The 20,425-nt window shown below is 42.7% G+C and overlaps 2 protein-coding genes across 6 annotated transcripts in view; both read left to right on the top strand.

Annotated features, from left to right (window-relative positions):
• Positions 1 to 619: 619 nt before the first annotated feature.
• On the top strand, positions 620 to 4,134 carry decr2 (2,4-dienoyl CoA reductase 2, peroxisomal). Of its 3 annotated transcripts, none has more exons than XM_084001887.1 (10): positions 620 to 818; positions 1,135 to 1,236; positions 1,349 to 1,417; positions 1,674 to 1,725; positions 1,825 to 1,960; positions 2,322 to 2,446; positions 2,735 to 2,828; positions 2,905 to 3,009; positions 3,404 to 3,592; positions 3,803 to 4,134. In XM_084001887.1, exons 2-10 carry the CDS (start codon positions 1,136 to 1,138, stop codon positions 3,835 to 3,837), a joined length of 906 nt encoding a protein of 301 aa, XP_083858013.1. In that variant the 5' UTR covers positions 620 to 818; position 1,135; the 3' UTR covers positions 3,838 to 4,134. The 3 variants fall into 3 exon arrangements, with proteins under 3 accessions (XP_083858013.1, XP_083858014.1, XP_083858015.1); XM_084001888.1 differs by having other exon boundaries at positions 670 to 686; XM_084001889.1 differs by lacking the exon at positions 620 to 818 and having other exon boundaries at positions 1,109 to 1,236; positions 3,404 to 3,656.
• Positions 4,135 to 4,700: 566 nt separating this feature from the next.
• rab11fip3 (RAB11 family interacting protein 3 (class II)) overlaps positions 4,701 to 20,425 on the top strand; it is a 29,189-nt gene continuing 13,464 nt past the window's right edge. The window contains exons 1-3 of one of the 3 annotated variants that reach the window (XM_084001819.1): positions 4,701 to 7,503; positions 14,811 to 14,904; positions 18,332 to 18,408. In XM_084001819.1, the coding sequence (XP_083857945.1) occupies positions 5,854 to 7,503; positions 14,811 to 14,904; positions 18,332 to 18,408 (1,821 nt within the window). In that variant the 5' untranslated portion in view covers positions 4,701 to 5,853. Of the gene's footprint in view, positions 7,504 to 14,810; positions 14,905 to 18,331; positions 18,409 to 19,881; positions 20,159 to 20,425 lie in introns of those variants that run through there. The other 2 variants (XM_084001820.1, XM_084001821.1) reach the window with 2 other exon arrangements.

Below are 20,425 nucleotides of genomic sequence, written 5' to 3'. Positions count from 1 at the left end.
GATGCTCTCAGACCTCTCAGTGCAAAGAAGAATATCCATCCCAAAAGTATTTCAGGGATCCATTGCATGGGGCTTTTTCCAACAGTAAATCCCCAAGTACAGATCAATAAGGGCCCCTCTCTACACTAATGCACACTGATCGGCATCGGCCCTGAAACTGTAAACCGTGGATCGTTTATTTCAGTCTTGGTTTAACCGTAGAGACCCCTTGATGGAGCCATCCTAGAGGATAATGGTTACTGTAGATGAGCAACGGAATCGCCGGGTTCTCCTGTGCTCTCCTGATTGACTTTACAGTCCCCGGAGCATGATGCTGTCAGATAGAGTTTCTTTTTCTGGTCGTAAACAAATGAATCCTGACCTCTAATGTCCAGTGCTGACTGTGTTTTCTGAATTGTTTGTTTTTCAATAATTATATTATGTTGTGATTAAACGAGTACAAGTTGGGACAGTGAGATATTTGTGCTGTTGATTTTTTTTCTCAGTCATCGAGGTCATGGTCGACTTTTGAAAGCTTTATCGTAGGCAACTTCTTCAGTTCTGAACGGTTGCCTACGCTTTGAAAGATCGTGCTCTTGAACACACCGCGGCCGGTCGTCGTCGTCCCATAATGCAACGCTGAAGAATGGCAAGAAAGTTAGCGTCCAAAGTACAAATAGTTCCTTGCGAAAAGAAGCACCTAAAGGGTGAGTTATTGTCGTGAAGGTGGCTCGTGCGACTTAGTGACGTGGTTTCTCGCGTGGAGGTCGTGATTCACCAAGGAGGAGTTGGACGGTTTCATTCAGCGCTACAAAACTAGCTTGTTTTTCCTCAGAAAGGTAAATTGACAGCAGCCAGATGAGCTAACTGTACATGTTGGCTAACTGCACTGCGCTGGTCTGACAGTGTTGTCACGGTGCTGCTAGCTGCAGGAACCTGTACTATGCATATGTTTACAGGGATATGTGGCACGGGTTGGTACACAATAACTACGTCTGCACACAAATGCATCATTGTTGTTGGCAAACAATGACTGAAAGACAGCAGAAACCACCTTTTGTAATTGAAATTCTGAGAGTCTGGATTTAAAAAACAAACTGCTGCAGAGGGGTATGAAAGTTTTTGTGCATCTAACTAACATGCATTATTTATCAGCATGGCAGAGCCGCAGAGAAAAGGAGACCAGCTCCCTGAAGACGTTGGCACAGATGACTGCCTGACTTCGTACACCCATATCTACAGTCCAGATTTATTAAAGTATGTATGCAAACAAACATTTTAAAGTATTTAAATGATCTCAGAGTGACATGGTTGTTAGCTGTCTTAACTACGTGAAGTGACCTTTGAGGGTTTTCACTTGATCTTTCAGAGATCAGGTTGCTTTTATCACAGGTGGTGGATCTGGAATTGGACTCAGGATAGCTGAAATCTTCATGAGGTGAGAGGACTGCTTGTTTTTCCCATAACATGCCCCGATCATGCAGAAATCTTAGAAACATTAGTTGTGAGCGAGGTGTACTTTAAACCTTCTGGTTGGTTTTATAACACTCAGATATTTTGCTTGTGTGACAAAGTTCAAATAATTTAAAAGTTAACTGTGGTGGGAATAGATTTTCTTTTATCAAAATCACCATCACGCTGTGTAATTACTCCTCAGTATTATTGTTTTTATATATTTCTTTCTTTTCTTTCAGGCACGGCTGTGACACAGTGATTGCAAGCAGGAACTTGGATAAGCTCAAAGAGGTGTGTTGCGGAATTTCCACCATCCTAAATGCTATGCTTCAAGCAATAACTAAATATTAATGTGCTGGCCTGATGTAATATGACTGTGTCTCCCCCTAGGCAGCTAAAAAGCTGTGTGCAGCGACGGGACGCCGCTGCCTCCCTTTGTGTCTAGATGTGAGGCAGCCTAAGAGCATCGCAGCCGCTGTGGATGAGACGCTGAAAGAGTTGGGCCGCATAGACATCCTTATTAATAGTATGTGACCTCTTTGTAAAAAGCCTAAACATATGTCGGGAGCTAGAGGTGGGAGCTATCCTGTAACCCCCACGCACTTTGTCATTATACTATGCATCTTGCCAACATAGGTGTGAATACATTTTAAGGCATCGCTAAATATGCACAAATGTACTTCGAGTGAAAGGTCAAGTGGGAGAGGTTTTGGTTTAATCATCAACCTTCCTGATGCCGTATCTATCTCTATCTCTTGTCTTTGCACCCTAGTACCATCTACAAACTGTTACGTCGCTACATGACACGCGCCGTACATGTACCGCATAATTGATGCATTCCCAGCTGCGATTGCTTTGGTTAAAGCCTCGGTTGCTGTTGTTGACAGACGCTGCTGGAAACTTCCTGTGCCCGGCTACCTCGCTCTCCTTCAATGCCTTCAAGACAGTAATGGAGATCGACACTATGGGTACATTCAACACGAGCAAGGTGGTTTATGAGAAGTGGTTCCAGGTACAGTACCTTATCTGTCCGTGTGACACAATGTATGTCAGTTCCAAGTTAAAGAGAAGGAGCTATCAGTACGATAATACTATATCTAAAGGAACACGATGGGGTTATTCATCCGTCATTTTCAATAAGATTCACTCCCTGCAATTCACTTTTTCACCAAAAGAGGACAGTGAAGACCAGAGATTACTGAATACATTGTCACGTTAACTGCTGCCTCTGTGCTGTGAAGCAGATTTGATTATTTAACCATTGCATTTATCTTGCGTCTCTCATCATTTCTGTATTCAGGACCATGGTGGCAACATCGTAAACATCTCCGCAACACTCGGATACAAGGGGCAGGCCCTCCAGGTGCATGCTGGCTCCGCTAAGGCTGCCAACGGTAAGAGCTCCTTTACTGTTATGTAATCATACCAAAATTAGAATCTGATGGCGCAATGTCGCCTCTCTTTCCGTAGATGCCATGACCAAGCACCTGGCTGTGGAGTGGGGGCCCAGTGGGGTCAGAGTCAATGCTGTGGCACCAGGTCCTGTCTCCGGCACAGAGGGCTTCCGCAGACTGGGTAAAGACTCAACACAATATTGACAACTGGCAACAAATATGTAGCCCTCAGAAACAGATTGGAGGTTGTCCAGACCTTTTAGGACTATTGTTATCGTACCAATGTAACTTATTCTTCACATGATTTTTGTAATGCTATTACATAATTATGTATACTCTGTCCTCAAATTACTCAACTAAGGAATGAGGCAATTAGGAAGCAAGCCAAGAAGAAGAAAGGAAATCGAAGGGATGGATAGTTAAAGTTTTAGATAAAGTTAATGGATCATTTATTGATACATCCAGCTGTCATACAAAGTGGTAGTTGTACAAATGTAACATGACAGTTCAAGTGGAAGACTATAAATGTAAATGTAATTTAAAAAAAACTTAACCTAAACCTATAAATGCCTCAGGTGGTCCCAGAGGGGAGGCTACTGGTGCCTTCCAGTCTATTCCTCTGCAGCGAGCAGCCAACAAGACGGAGATGGCCCACTGCACTCTGTTCTTGGCCAGCCAGGCCTCCTCCTATGTGACCGGAGCCATCCTGGTGGCGGACGGTGGATCGTGGCTGACCTCCGCCAACGACATCTCCATGCTGTTGGGTATAGCCTCCTCTAAATCCGCTAAACTCTGAACAGGGGCTCTTCTGTCCTCCTCCTGACCCAGGTGTGTAGGAGGAGGTGCAGCTTGAGGTCCATATGGAGAGACAATATGACAATATTGATTGATTTATAGAGTTAAAGAGATTGTTTGAATGACAGGAATACAGTACAACCTATATTAACCTACTTGTGTCTCTTATTTTCTTTCAGGTTATTGGTCATCTGAAAAGAAAAGAGACAAGTAATTGCTGAAAATGAAAGAGTAATTCAGGCCAGTAGTGGTTATCCTTCATGTAGAGTGTATTGCTAAGTGGCTAGAGGAGTAGAACCGTAACATACGGTATAATTACTGTATCATATGTGTTTAAAATCTTAATACTGGATCAAATTATAGAACAATTCAGGGATTTTTTTTTCACCCATTACAATGTAATGTATTATCATCATGCACGTCATGTATAGTGATATTTTTTTATCCTATGCCATTTAATGTGATTTCTCATTACCTCTCATTTATTAATAAAACATGTATAATAACAGTTTTCGTTGACTGTTTGCCTTTATTATTGCATACATATATATATAAATATATAAATACCACTGTTAGCCGAATGGAGGCGCCAAAACATCACAGTTGCTCCCGTTTAACGATTACCAGTTTCTCAAAAATAGTAAATCTCTGTCCAGTTCACGTTCTCCAACTATATCATAGTGGTTTGTATATTATTTACTAGTAACTGAAGTGTTGTGAGTGTTTACAGAAACAGTAGACCTGGTGAGAACCTGCCATTGAGCAAGACAGAAAGCTCCTCTAACTGACCCTCAACTGTGTCTGTGTGAATGGGAGCTGACTTAAAATATAGATGAGTGAAGGAGAGCGTTTTGAACGCAACACAAATCATGAGGCCAATTCACATCTGCCGTGAAGCCAGATACTGCGGGGTGTTTTGTACGCTTGCGTGAAACGTCAGTGCTGTGTATGCGGCTGGAGGAGGAGGAGGAGGAGGAGGAGGATGGGACGCTGCTGATGCTGATGCGAGAGCTTTCGGTGTCTGTGATCAACATCGGTGGACTGACTGCCAAAACGATGGAGCTTTTTGGTCTCGTTTCATACCCTTTCTGTTTCACCATTGGCCTCGACGAGGGACGCTGAGACAAACGGGTTTTTTCCCCCCCAGACGAGGATAACTGAAGAGTTTGAGGAGGGAAGAGCGGTTTCGTCTCGTCACTCGTCTGGCCTGTCTTGTGACTGACACAGGTGGATCGCCGCTGGAAAACGGCATCGAAACGAAGTCGTAACCGTGGACTATCACGGAGGCAACCGTTCCCGCAGTTCCCTCTCAAACCGCGGAGTATCGACGCTGCTATTTGGTTACATTTGACTGGGACGGCTGGAAGCAGCACTGTTTTGCGTGCCAGCTAGCAAATGGGCTAATTTCGCTAGCTAGTCAGTTAGCAGCTTCTCTCTGGCCAATGGCACGAAAGAAGTGGGATGCTCGAAGGAGGAGTTAACGGTAGTTGCTAGCGTAAATTCGCTGGCATGTTTGACCGTCGGCGTCACATTTAGTAAACCTCCCTGTAATGAACGAATTAACGTTGGGGCTCGAGGTTAATGTGGGTTTCGAGCGACGCTGCTCGCGTCGCCATTCGGCTGCTCCTCGGCAAATTAGCTTGCGATGGATAAGATTGGATAATCGGCTAAGAAAGCTAATGTTGACACACAACAGTGGCGACTTAAAGCGTTAATTTGTGCTGTTTCCAAATTGGCTCATGCGCAGAGATGTTGGGACGTACGTTGCGGTGATTTTGCCCAGCTTTCCGACCAAAGTGAAGCATGTTGGATGTGCTGGAGCTGAAACATTTGACCCGGAGTGGACCAGCCATGACAGAAAGACACATAGTAGGTCTGACACATTAACACCAGTACGGCGAAGCAATTAGCATGAAGTTTGGATATAGGTAACGTTGTTGTCAAGATGTGGACGGCAGCAAACGTTACTTAAGTTAAACCAACAAATACTTTTTTGCTCATCTGACCTTGTTTAGCACTATATTATTCATCTGTCTGCATTGTTTTTTTTTTTAAACGTCAGGTGTAACGTTATACTATGCTTGTAGGAATCCCACACATTCACAACAAGATGTCACTAGAGATGTTTCAAAACATGGCATTGAAGTTGAGGACCTGGACCTCGACGACAGCAGTGAGATAATACACCAGCCTTTTCTGAGGTTTGTAAAGTGGAGCGGCCCATATATAAATGGAGCCGACGGTCCTGTCTGGCCCTTTGGGGCACACGCAGTGGGAGTCGGAGCTGCCATTCCCTCTGGGATTCCACACGCCCGATTCAGACAATGGAGGTGTGCCCTGTCAAAACAAGGGTGGCCGGACAGGTTTGGATTTCAGAAACGACGACCAGGATCAAACTCGCCAGCGGAGTGAAGAGGGAAACCTTTTCCAGGACAAGCCAGTGGAGTTGGACAACCTCATAAATATCTCAGATTTTTCCTGTGGAGAGTTTGAGGGAGATCGGTCCAATATTTCCAAAGCTTCTCTACGCGGTACTACTCGTATAGAGGAATTGTCCTTCACAGAAAAAACGGAGCCACCCGATGGACTGAGTGACTGCACTTTGTCGTGGCTATTTTCTCCCAAACTCCCTGATGTGGTTGGGAAAAACTCTGCCCATGAGGAACTGAGTCTGATTCAGAAGGGCCCTCTTGAGACCTCGAATGCCCTCGGTAGTCAGGCAGAGCTAATAAGCCTCAGTGTGCCCGCCTCTCCATCAAAGATTTCTGACAGTCATTCCGAGACCAACACACAGGATCCCTTATTGTTGGTAGATCTCTTCTCAAATGAAAACTCTTGCCTCCCCCCAGAGTCCTCGGGTGAGTTGAACCCACAGAGTGTCGGTGAGGAGCTGGTAGACCTGTCACATGAGGAGCAGGCTGGTCTCCCTCCCTCACAGAGCAGGGAGACTTTGTCACCTGAAATCGGAGACGGCAGCTTATTCCCTGACCATGTGACTGATCTACCTGCAACCTCGAGCACTACCCTGCAAGGTTTACCTGTGAACTGCCTCCCGCATAACCACGTCAACGCACCACTGGAGGGTTCTGAAGGAGCCGTACCTTTGTTGGATTTAGAGGTTCCAGATTGTGACAGCAGTCTGAGCCTGTGTCCCGCCAGTCCTCCCTCTGTCATCTGCACAGGTGCGCCATTCGATTCCTCGACCGAGGAGTCGGAGGTGGAACATCCAGGAGCTCCTGTAAATGGATATGTGACTTCGGAGCAACACGGTGAGAATGACTCATTGACTCTGGGTTTGTCAGCTGAACCTTCATCACTGACAGTGCCTCTGGCTGAAGATGCCTTCATCCAGAGTGATTTCACCAATGAGAGTTGCTCTGTGGAAAATGAATCTGATGATTTGATGGAAGCCGATATTTGTTCTGAAGCCCAAAATCAGGGGAACAAGGCAATGGCTTTGGATCTGTGCTTGACTGCTGACGAGGTCCACGACGAGGAAACTTGGGACTTGAAACCAGAGGGTGTACAGGATGGATGCGTTCCTGATCCCACCACCGAAGAGAGGGAAGAGGAGAGTTTGATGGACGGCGACCGGCCGGAAGGCTCGGATTGTCATGAAGTGGCTTCTTTTGATTTTTCAGTTCAGGATTTACACACTTCTTCTCCTGAGGCTGGATGGACTAGTGAGCAAACTGTGGAGACAATATCTCTCTCTAAGATGGTGGTAGATGACTCACTGCCTATAGTCTCAGCTGTGAATACGAGGGAGGAAGACGTCTCCCCGCTAAAAGCTGTGTTCGACGCTTTAGACCAAGATGGAGATGGCTTCGTTCGTATTGAGGAGTTTATGGAGTTTGCTGCTGCCTACGGGGCCGACCAGGTGAGATGCCCTCTTTTTCTGTTGACGTCCTTGTTTTCCAGCTTGCAGCTGCTGGGTGATGCATGCTAAGTGAAGTTCTGTAAAAGCATAAAAGGCTCCATGTTCGTAAATGATTTAGTATTGATTTTATGCAGAACCAAAGCGAGCTTCTTGCAAAAAGCTTGCTTAATTCAATCAACTGAAATCCATCTGGCGGATGTCACTTTAGCATCGGTGTTTCAAGCTGTTTAGGATCTAAATCTATTTGCTACAAGTGAGTAAATGTGGTACAGTTTATATATATAATGTATTTTTTACCTAAATCTGGGCCCTGGTTATTGAATTTAGTTCAAGTTTTAATTAAGGAAATCAGGTTTATGTTGCCTTGACACACAACGACGCAGCGATAAGTAAACACACCCTTGCTTTGGTGTGCAAAGCAGCTCCTGACATTTGGTGTTATAGATTTGGCTCACAGTGCAGCACATTATTAAAACATGCCAGGATTAGTTTGTCATCTATAGTTGGCGAGTGGTCAACAGCCAGGATTTGGGTTATCCTTTTGGAAAAGCCTGTCAAGCATATTGGCTGTAATGAATTCTCTCCGGCACGGCACTCCTCCATATGTTGAATGATAACCACTCGCCATATCATTTGCATATCCTGCTGTTTTGGGGATTATCTCTTGAGAAATGGCTGATGTGCCTCACTCCACCCATGACCCTCACCCATTTGTTGCTCATGGCCCTTAAATAGTTTCACAGTTATTTGCAAGTCAATGGACAAATAACAACTCCTAAAAATGAAAGTGATTCAATTATAAGGTGTCACATGATTACTGAAATTGATTACATTCTAATTGTCTTACTTAGTGAATCAGCATTTTTTCTATATGGGCTGTAAGGAAAGTTTCCCCCTGTGTGAAGATATTGATTCAACTGTATTACCATGGTAGGCTCAGGATGTTGGTCACCTCTTCAACCGAAAGCTGAATTCACAGTGTAAACATTAGATACAGGTCCACAGTTTGAATGACGTCAGTCTCTTTTCCTGTCAGTCGTGCTTGTCTTAATGCCTGTGTCGGTGTTTGCAAGAATCAGACAGCAAGTTACCACCCCATTTGCAAATAACAGTAAAAGGGTGGATGCAAACGATGATGTAACCTAATTGGTAGCAGAAATAAACATGACTGTCATTGTTCCCTGATGAGCATGTATGATGTATCTTTTGATGATGTAACTCATTTGTTGGTCTATATTTTCCGTTTTTATTTCATGAATCAATAAGAATGTTATAATGGAACTTATTGTATTCATAATACATTTTAAAAAAGTGTACCTTTTTCTGTTTTTAAATGTTGATTTTGGATTTGGGACTGATTCAGGAAACATATAGAGTTAGATAATTATATAGAATATAATAAGCTGGTTAATATTCTTTATTAACCAACTCTTTTGGATGAACTTTGAATGGGGCCTCTGGGTGAGGATGTGTATTTGATGGTACTCCACACACACAGAGTGTGACGCCGGGTTCACTAATGCTTTTTAATCCTTCCTCTCCCAGTTCAAAGCGCCTCTGTTGGCCCTGATCCGACCCGTGTCTAGCCATAGGTATATGAGGCTCCCCATGCAGGGAAATGTGACGGATTAAGAGTAAAATGTATTTTCCTGAGTCAGAGGGGCTCCATGGTCTGGGTGCCGTCCACCTACTGCTCATGAACTTGTTTTGAGGGACATGTTAGTTTAATGTGAATCAATTCCACCTGTTGTTTTGCTAGACCGTTGCTAAAGGCGAGACCTTTACATGACATTGGCAGTTGATTTAACTTAATAGGTGTTATCCATGCTGATGGAGTTCTCCTGTGTCGACTCCCAACAATCTAGATTCCAGCAGTTTCCTTTGGATTCTTGTTTCTTAAAAGTTTTCATTGGACTGCTGACCAGATTGTGCAGATTGATTACTTGTGTGCCTTTCTTTGTGTTTTGCTGTCGGATATCTGGTTGCAAGAGCTAGTTTCAGCCCTTACGAGAAACGCCTCTCCGATTTCTGTCCTTCCGTGATCAGAGAGACAGACAGAGGCTTTGGCGTGTTTGCCTTTCTCATTTACAATAAGTAAGCTTGCAGCACAGACTTATCTTCAGAATTTGTGGAATGTTATATAATGCATGTAACCTTTCAGTGGATTTGGCATTCATTATCTGAATTCAAGGGCCAGTGGGAAAGTCAGGTCTGATCTAACAAGGCAGCGGAAGTGCTGATTGTTTTGCTAAGCTAGCCAAGGTTCCACTCTTCTAATATCATTCTGCAATACATGTGTGCTTTCATGTTTGAATAAGCGTTGATATGCCCTTGTATTTCAGTTGTCGGTAGATAAAAGTAGTTTGAATAACTTCCACGCCTGAAGGTTAATGACATTTCTACAGTGGACCATGGTGTGGTCGGGTTCCTTCTGTGTGGAGTTTGTTCTCCCTGTGTGACCATGGGTTCTCTCCGGGTTCTCCGGCTTCCTCCCACAGTCCAAAGACATGCAGGATGGGGATAGGTTCATTGGTTACTCTAAATTGCCCGTAGGTGTGAATGTGAGTGTGAATGGTTGTTTGTCTCTACATGTCGGCCCTGTGATAGACTGGCGTCCTGTCCAGGGCATACCCTGCCTTTGCCCTATGACCCTGAATACAGGATATGGGGTAGACGATGGATGGATGAAAACCACAGGGAAATATTAATTCATAAGGACATCCAAAAATAACATGGAAAACAATGAAAAGTTTAAACTGCCAGTATAATGTAAGCCAGGTGGAAGTTTTGTCAAGGGCTACATTCAGAGTTTTGTTTTTTAGCAAGAATTATTATTTAGTTCTGAGTGTGATAAACAATGTTTGGTTTATTTCAATGTTTTATGTCTACAAGCTGCACAGATCATTCTGCTTTGTTGTTTTCTGGCGAGCCTGTATACAACACGTTCTTCAGTAACATTTTGTTCTTATATTGCCATAGTTTAGTTGAGGTGTCGGAGCAGGCCTTGCATGTGCATTATTGTCTACCACTTTTTGCCAGTAACCTTTTCAGACACACCAGGAAGATATTCACGTGGTATTTGCATGCTTGTTCGGCTGATAATTGCATGCTCGGCATGCAAATGTTTTCTCCAGAATCCTTCCAGGATATGAAATTGACCATATGCATAAACGTGAGGGTGTAGTTTGAATATGAGTATCATGTCATGTATCTTAAAGCAGAGAAAAAAAATCTAAAAAATAGTCTATTTTTAAACTACTTTTAAATGGCAAACATGCACTGCCTCCACCACTTTTCTGGGTGAGAGAGATTTTTACACAGGCTTATATTTGAAAGTTGATTTACAGCCTTTAGATGTCAAGTCGGTGTTGTGAAAGCATCTGATTAACTGTAGTTCAGTGTTGTGTCTTGACTCTGTTTGAAACGCCATGAGCAGTTAATGCTGACCCACTGTTATGCCTGCAGGTATCATTCTGCCTTTCAATGAACATGCATGTGCCAAATCTGGGGTTTCAGTTATTGAAAAGGCCTTTTCTAACCACCACTCATTGGTTTCACTCACTGGTTTTGACCCTAATTCTGCACAAAAGCCATATTGAACTGCATTGTCGTTGTGTCTCTCTTGTCAGTCGACACTCCCAACCCCACTTTGGCCAGCCTCCCTCCCCTCACCCGCTGCTTTTATGTACTGCCCCTCTAATCCACAATGGAATGTCCCATGCCCCGAAACGTCCCCTCTCTTGAGTTCACTTTTCGGTGTATGTGTGTTAATATTGTATATCCTAAGATCATTCTGCCTTTTTTTTTTTCCATCATCTTTTGCCAACCCACTAGGTTCGTCATGATTATCAGAGTTCTGTTAAGGAACTATTGTGAAAACCCCTCCAGGAAAGACTCTTACCCAAAGGGTATTCTTCTCCATGGGGTTATGCACAACAGCGGTCTGTGTGGAGGCGGTCAGGCGTGCCCCGGCACTGATTATACACAAATAGAGGAAACAGAAAAACCACACGGTGCCTTCACTGCTCCACTAAGCAGTGGAACTGACAGAGTTGCCTTTGAATTTAGTTTCTATCTGCGTTACCACTGTCTCCCAGGGCTCGTTAGGTGTAACTATGCAACTGATCATATAGTACATTGTATAGTATAGTATACTGTGTATTTAAAAAAAAACAAAAGACAGACAAGCAAATAAGTATTTAAAGAAATACTTACCCCAAAAGTATTGTTTTAAAAAGTCATTTTTAGCTTGTCTGAACTTCATGCTAGTAAACTCTGTAATTATATAGCATGTTGCAATGCAAGAAAACAATAGAGGCAGTCAGACAGCAGGTCAAATATACATGGTAACGATCCAAAACAAGAATGAGTAGTACATTGATCATCTAGTGCACAGTGCAATTGCAACAGCTTTCAATTAGGTAAATTAGTTAAGTAAGAATAGGGCCAGTTTCACAACTACAGAGAGGATTTTCCAGGTTCTAGAGGCCAAAATACAACTGGACTGAAATGACATTTACCTCTAGTTTTTAGGTTAGACCTAGAAATAGCCAACAGGCTTTGCTCACAAGACCTGAGGGGCCTGGTGCTGCTGTACAGTCTGATGTAGGCCATGGACTGCTTCCACATCATAGTAGAGCTCTGGTTGCCTTGGCTCATACAGAGGTTCCTCCAGCCGTATGTTATTATACTATACCGCCCCACTTACTGCGGATGCACTAACTAATAATAATTCACTGCTTATTAAAACGGTTATGTAAAATGTCATCAGGACCTCAGAAACTCATCATCACCTCAGTTTTCTCACCTCACCCAGCGAAGGTGTTTCTGAACAGCTTCATGGAACAAAATTATTTTCAGTGATCTGTGATGAGAAACGGAAAGCTGTATTCTAACGCCCACCACTGACCACAGCCAAACATTCCTCCTTGCAATTTCAGTTATTTCAAGGGTTACTAAGACTGCTTTCACACCTGTAGTTGGCTTCATTTAGTCAATGGAAAGAATGGTACATTGCTCTGGTTCCTGTTCACACTGACTTTTTACAAATGATCCAGAGGAGTAATCGTGTAGTTACCCAGATCCACCTTTGCAAGCAGTCTCGGCTGGCTTGTTAGGTCCACACCAGGGTTTGAATGATGCTTCCACACCCAACCAAACAAACTGTACTAACCGAGTCAGTAGACCTGAGTTTGTTTTAACCGAACCAAACAGGCTAGGTGTGAAAACACCCTAAACCCTAACCAACTTTTTTGTTTCATCTGAAAATCAATGTATATGAGTATTTAGTGGTATTGTTTATTGATTCAGCTCCAAATCTTCACATTTTATTGCAAATTATTTGACTTCTACATATTATGTTATTAATATGCTCAGCGACTTCCCTCTACTTGTTAAAAACTGGCTATTGCAATTTAATGACTTATGGAGAGGCAGTGGACAACCGTGGGAACTTGGTTTCAGAAGAAAATAATTATGCTAGTCAATGGCGACAGACTAAGTTTTCATCATGTTTGAATTGTGCCATGAATCACGCATGTGTTTATCAATTTTAAAAGATAATTTTGCGTGTCTTAGCATCCCCCCTACGCTTGACAGTATTTTGTCACGTAAGCCCGGGAGATATATAAAAGCGTAACCAGCAATAGGGCCTGCTACTCTCTTTAGGCCCGCAAAACCCCAAGTGCAAAAATAGGAATATCAGGGCATTTTATTGAAACATTTGAATTAATGACTTCTTTTTAATTTTCACAATTTTCAAACTCATCCAGTGGGCTGAATTGAACCCTTTTGTGGGCTAGTTCTGTCCCTCAGGTTGTAGGTCTGACACCCCTGTTCTATGTGGCTTTTTTTTATTTTTTTTTATTTCCAGTGTAGATACACTTCAGCCAAGACTCTGGGGTTTAGGTACTCTATAAACACCCTGTTTTTTCACCAACCCCCAGCCTACAATATAATAGCACATCTACTGTATGGAAAGGTTTAGCATATCGGAGATGGAAGTTGGATGAGCCTTGAATCCACATGCGAAACTTAACATTGCAGTGTTAGATCAGCCCCTCCTCTCCTCTCTCTAAGTACAGCTGGGCTTAATTCACCAAACCCAGATCATAACCCACGGGGGTTGTTGGAGTAAGTTTATTAGCAGTTTCAGCCTTCTCAGCCTTCTGAGTCAGAGCTCAGCATTGCTAAGCAGATCAACTTGTTTTTATGTGTAACCGATATAAAACGTGTAGAAGACAGAAGCCACACACAGAATGGACGTCTGAATGAACTGACCTTGTTCACATTGTGTGCTTTCTCGAGGAATAAAGTGAGCTGAAGCCACAGAGACCACGACTGACATACTCTCAGGCTCTTTCCCAGCTAATTTGGCAGTGATGCATGCCTTCAATTATGCTGTAATAATGGTTTAGTGTAATGTTGTGATGGATGACATTTGACTTAGTCTGTTATTTGTGTAAATACGTTTGATTGCAAGACTTTTATTGCTTGGTTAGGTCTTTGGCAGACACATAACTAGATAGTAAGCATTAAATAAGTCAATGTGCCAAGGAATTTGTACAGGTAAAGACTTCAGATCAGTTTTGACTTATTTTCAGAAATTCTAGGAGAGAGATTTCAATCTGAAATTAATGTTGATCCAAGGTGCATTGTTTTTTTTTATGCTCTGACCTCTGTAGACCCTGAAGCGAACGTCCGCCTGTTGCCAGGTTACAGACTGTAGAAATATACAGTATGTAGGTGCACTTATGTAACCCATCTCACAGCTGAGTGCAGCAAGTTTCTGTGCAAAAAAGGCTAGATAGCTTCATGCACAGTGTAAACTCACTATTGCCCTGAATCCAGTAAAGTCAGAAGCATTTGTCTGCAAAAGCTGATTTTCTGTTGGAGGTCAGAAGTTGTGTTTATTGCTGACTCTTTGCTCCTGTAATCATAGTCTTGTGTAATTGTGCAATAAAACTATCATGTGAGTGAAACGACCTCAAGAAAGAGTTCCGAGTAATTATGTATCTTATGTTCAGCTCAAGTACATAACATTACATTTAATTTAGTTGACGCTTTTATCCAAAGCGACTTCCAATACTGGCCTCTTCTTTTGCATGAGCTTTTCCATTGCAGTCAGTATGCAAACATTGCAGTCAAGTCATTTTCTCCATTTGTGTGGAAAACCTCCCCTTACATAAGTTATGACATAATCTTGAATCATGTTGACAGAACAAATGATGGGGTTATGGGAGAGGGATGTTCTCCTGTTGCCATGATGAAATTATAGATTTGAATGTTATGTTACTTTTATGTTTCAGGTGAAGGATCTGACCAAGTTTTTGGATCCCAGTGGACTGGGAGTGATCAGCTTCGAGGACTTCCATCGTGGAATCTCTGCAATCAGCAATGGAGGTGAGTCATGACAGTTTTCTCTTGTATCGCAACATCATGTGGGAAGTAACAAATCTTTATTTGTTGTAATAAAGGCAGTTAGCTTTTATCTTGTATCACAAATAAAGAGCTGAGTTACAGTACATGGTGAACTCCATGTCCAATGCATTATCTGCCTGTCGTATTCCATGTGTAAGAAAATATTTTTAAAAAACATTATTTTGCAGCATATTCTTGCACCTCCATTTAGTTCCCAACATCTGGCTCCATCTCTCTGCGTTCCCCGTGGCACCAGATATATTGTTGTCAACACATTATTTTCCCATCCGACATTGTGATGCAAGGGCAGAAGCCTGACCCAAATTCTTTCTAAATGGTCTCAGACTGTTGTTATTCTGTCTTTAACCACTTTACTGTCCTCCTATTCCACGTTATAAGCTTTTAAAAACTGCTGTAATATGTAAGGACTCATCCGCTGTATTTCCCTTCTAAAATAGAAACAAGTTATAATCCTGCGTTGAATCCAGGGCACCAGGTGACCTCGGCAGTAAATCTAATCTCACTCTTGAATTGACATTCATTTTTAACCTTTTTTCAATTCTCATAATAGTTACTGAAACGCACCTGATGGATTAGACACGCCAAAGTGAAACCATTGCAAAGAGTTTCAGCCCTTCGGCAGTTTAAACACACTGGTTGTGTTGACACACTGCACAGGTTGTGTTGACGTCCCCGCAATAGTTCACTGCCTCAATCCACCCAGCCTGTTAGGAGAAAGAGATAACTGGGTTGCTCTGTGTACTCAAGTGTAGATCAAGATGTGTCTCTTGGACAACGGGGGGGAAAAAATCTGGTTAAAGAGGAAGCCAATCCAGGCACTCCAAAGTCTGAGAGCAATAAGGACGGGAGTATTAAAACCCTTTATTTACATGGCTGTCTCATTAAAAGAGCCAACATGTTTCAACCACTGTAGGTCTTTGTCAGAGCATATAGCAAGCAAACAAGACGGGTGTGGCAGCACCTGTTTAGTGAAAACAACCAATGGGAGGCAATCACATGACCCAGACAATGACATGACAAGTGAAACAAATTGAAAGTAATGAAAAGAGTAAATATCCTGAGAAGAGATGGTCCAAAAAAAGTTTTACAAAGAACAGAAAAAAATGGGACAGAAAGTCTATTTCATCATTAAGACCAGGATACACCCAGCCTTATGATTGGAAGCACTCTTTCCCACTCATTCTGGGTCGCACAGCTCCCGTTACTCTTGCCATTAATAAGTCATGCACTGGAAAGCATGAGATACACCGACACATGGGCTTGTTGGCGGGGTTTGAGAACGGGAATGGCAGAGAGATGGGCTTTGGGCGGAGAGTCATATTCACCTAAATTATTTACTGTCCTCTCTTTTCTGCTCTAGCCTCTCTGTTTCACCCGTGTCATTAGTAGTAAAGCTGTGTTGTAAAGTTAGAGTTGCCTGTTTTGGCATCTATTGACAAAACACAAGCTGTGCATATCACCAACAACATAGGCAATCTATAATAATAGGCTTAACTTACAGTAGACCTTTTGACTTTTTTGTCATGTATTAGTTGTAGTCTTGTGTCATTGAAGTTGTTTTGGCTAACCCTCATATCATGAGTGGGATGTGACCATGATGTCATGGATCAGAATCCAGCCGGGGATCATTGTGACTTGTTCCTGTTATTCACTGTCCTGTCCTTTTTGCCCTCCTTCTGTATTTTTCTGTGTAATCAGAAACAGATATTTTCTGCTGGAAGACAATTTTCCCATTAGTGTGTGAAGAACAGACCTCCACTATAACTTCCCACATCGCTCACACACTGCTGACAGAATTTTTCACTATGCTTGTAATGGTGGCGTGCAGTTTTTTAAGACATTTTTCCAGATCCATGTCATGTTCTCTACCACAGTTTCTCCACCAACTCTCGTGTAATCGGAGGGCAAAACGAGCTCTTCCAGTTCCCACCCTGTATAAACTTGGTTCCACCTTCTTTTTTTTAAATGTAATTTCAACCTTAAATAAAGACGAGCCCACAGGCTATGGGAATGTCTTGCCCCCCTGCCGTGACTATGGCATGTCTGGAACAACAATAGTTGGTCTAGAAAATACGCTGTCTGATATTTTGACGTTAAACCCAGAGACTGCAGGTGTGTTTTGTCAAACAGAAGCCGGATCCTCCTGCTCAGCTCCATGCAGTGCAGCCTAATTTCACTTAAACGACCCGCAATGTGTATGAGTCTCTAATAGCAATGGGTTACATAAAACCAGGGGGTGCAAAACCCCTTGGGTCTACTGGCAGCTTTTTGGGAACACTGTTTGTGTTCTATTCTCTCAGTAGGGTGCTATTCAACGCTCTGTTTGCTAGATACAGGAGCCACAGTGGCTCCATCTTGTTGGTCTGTCTCAGGTTACATTGCTTGTCTGCAAGTGCTCTCAACAGAAGCCTGCATTGACACATTTGAATTGGATACGGGCTCCTTTCTCACTGTTTTATTTTGGCCATACACGTATGACATTCTACAGCCCTTGAAACGCAAGTGTAAAAGTTACATGATGTTTGCTGTCGCTTCACGCTTAGATTGCTGACTGTAAATACGCTGTAACGAGGCTGCGCTTTGCTGAAACACATTACAGACAGACATCAGTTTGTCAAACATGGATGTTTGCTATCAATCTGTTCTCAAGAGTGGAGTCAGAAACGGATGACTTTATCTGAAAAACATGACGGCGTATATAAAATGCCTTCTAGAGCATTTAAGATGTTCTTTCCCTTATCTAGATCATATTAATTGTAAATGAAGTAATACAATTTAAGAATAACTTCATCTTCATTTAAATTAGAAATGCAGAATTACCGGTATACAAAAAAACATTGTAAATCAATTTATTAATCAATGATAATTCAATTAGATGAAACGGCATATTATGCAGTAGTATTATACTACATCCGATAATTGACAGGCCTCTTGTAGCAGGAACCATTTTTCAGTAGGAGGAAGAGATATCGAGTCGCCTTTTGTCAACCATTTTAATACTGTTTACCGCCAGGGGAGATGGGCATACAAAAGTAATATCCAAGATTGCTGCCTCATTATCATTTTGTATGCCTCAGAAAAATATGCTTACAGGCTCCTGGAAATGTAATTGTATTCTTGTTCACAATGTAAAAACACATTTGATAATTTCTTAGTCAAACGTTTTATCACTGTAACAATAGATCTGGAGTCTATTGGTAGTAACATGATACATCTTTATAGATATCCATAAACTACTGTGACACCGTATTTGGTCATAGTGACTGTTTGCACACGGGCATTGGTGCGACACACAGCTTGTGTATCTTGTGTTTGTCGAGCATGCTTCGCTGTTTGACTGTCTATCCTGCACACATTAAAACCTGCCTTCTCCATCTCATATCTGCAGGTCCAGAGCCGCAGCTCTACAATGGGAGCTACGGTCCCGTCGATGGGGCTGTGGGCTGTCCCGAGGAGTATGACGAGGTGAGGACGCCGCACACGAGGCCTAACCTCTCTCAAGTTGTGTATGTGGTCCAGTGTGAAGGTCACGGGCTGAACTCCCTGTGCACTCTCACTCTTCCCACTGTAATTCACTGAGTGGCTCGCAGAGCTATCATTACCACTCTGTGAATGTTCCACAGACCGAACACCCTGGTTTGGCTGACACTAAATAGCATCTTGCTGGCTAGGCTCTGAAGTAATCTTTGAAAAATATTGAATTAGCTGGAATGTGCCAGAGTTTTTACGTGTGTGTGTGTGTGGACTTGTGTTTTTACAGTTGTGGTTAGCATATCTGGCATTCCTGTCTCCTCTTGTGCACGGAACTTGTATATTTAACCATCATTGTTGCTGGCCTCCACAAAATTGAAATGTTTGTGCTATTTTATGCCCTTTGAGCATTGCAGGACTTAAAAGACTGTTGTTTTTGTGGCTGTACATTGCACAGTGTCAGCTCCCTCTGTTGGTATGGTTTAGAAGTGCAGGCCCATGTACCTCAACAGTTGCAAGTGTTTTTTTCTTCACTTCAGTCCATTTTATGGGCTTCATGAGTGGGATTATTTCACGGCATCCCTGTGGATTTATTGTTGAGACTAGTAAATATATTGCAAAAGAGACACTAAGATGTGGTGTACAATCTCAGTGGATGTAATGGCTACTCCAAAATGATACGTTTGTCGAAATTAGGTTTTTCACTGGTGGTCTAATTGTGAATGTTATGTTTAGTCTCATATGATCATTTCAGATATGCAGTATACTTCTTATGTTTTATTCAAATATTACAAATGAAAATGGGCACTAACAATGTGAAAGGTGCAGCGTTGTCTTAAAGTGTCTGTTCACTGGATCCCATAAGCATTCAGTCGTTTTGGGGGAAGTTTGTGTTTATGTTTGAAGTAGACGCCACACCTGTGTCCATGGCCTCCCCCTCCCCTCCTTCAAGTTTCTGGCAAAAAAAGGATCCTCTCTCTCAATGGCTGTGCTGTTCTAGCCCTGTTTGCTTTCAAAACAGGCAAAGTGAGGCTGTTCAGCTGAAGCCTGGCATCAGAGAAAAGCAACGCCCCGTCCAGCCCCGTTTTTTCCTTTACTCAATATTCTCTGCCATTGCTGAATTTCACAATACCCTGTCACATTTTGATTCTTAAATTGGACCCTATATCAACGGCAATCATTGACAGTAATGCAGGTTATGCACATTCTCTGGTTGAGTGTTTATAGCATGACGGCATGTTAGATTTCTATTGGCACACAGAGGGACAGTTATAACTTTGGTTGTTTTGATGTATAGCCCTCATTCCACTGTGCAGTCTGCATACATGGCTTAATGATTTAAACGGTCACACTGGGCCAGGAAGTGAAGCTCCCGGGAGCCAGGAAAGATTAAAAGTTATTCAGCTGATCGTGTAGCGTTTTAACTCAGGCCTGCCCCGTAGAAAGCTCGTTGATTGAGCCTTACAGCTGACTTCTGCTACTCTTTGGACTTTGTCTCCTCCCCTCTGACCACCCAGTGGAGCTGAGTGAGGTTCTACGTTTTTTTTTTTTTTTTTTTTTTTTTTTTTCAAACGTACTCCCTCACTCTCTCTTTGAGAGTGAAGGTGAGGAAGCGTTGGAAGGTTTTTTTTTCGCTCTCATGGCAGGCCGGCTCTCCTGTCAGTGATTCCGGGCAGAGAGAATGGTTCTGGGCATGGTGGATAGCCCTCTGGGCCCCGCTCCTTCTGATACTGCATTTATAATGGTACGTTCTGCTTTCCAACATGAGTCACCTGTCTTGCCTTCATTATTGCTTTGCAGCTCTGATCCCTGATAATGTGTCTCTAGTTGTTCATAGCTTCAGATGTTCTTGTATGGGTTTTAGAGGTGTTGATGCGGCGGGTTTTTTGCTTGAAATAGCCATCTGACTCTCAGCAGTCTGTCTCTGAAGTCTGTTTATGCCCTAGGATTTGTTTGATTGTTTGTGTAATTGGCCTTGGTAACTACAGGCTGGAACTGGAAATAATAGACC

The sequence above is a fragment of the Eutrigla gurnardus genome (genome assembly GCF_963514095.1).
Source record: "Eutrigla gurnardus genome assembly, chromosome: 22".
In the NCBI taxonomy this organism is placed as follows: domain Eukaryota; kingdom Metazoa; phylum Chordata; class Actinopteri; order Perciformes; family Triglidae; genus Eutrigla; species Eutrigla gurnardus.
This window is presented reverse-complemented; position numbering and strand designations above follow the sequence as displayed.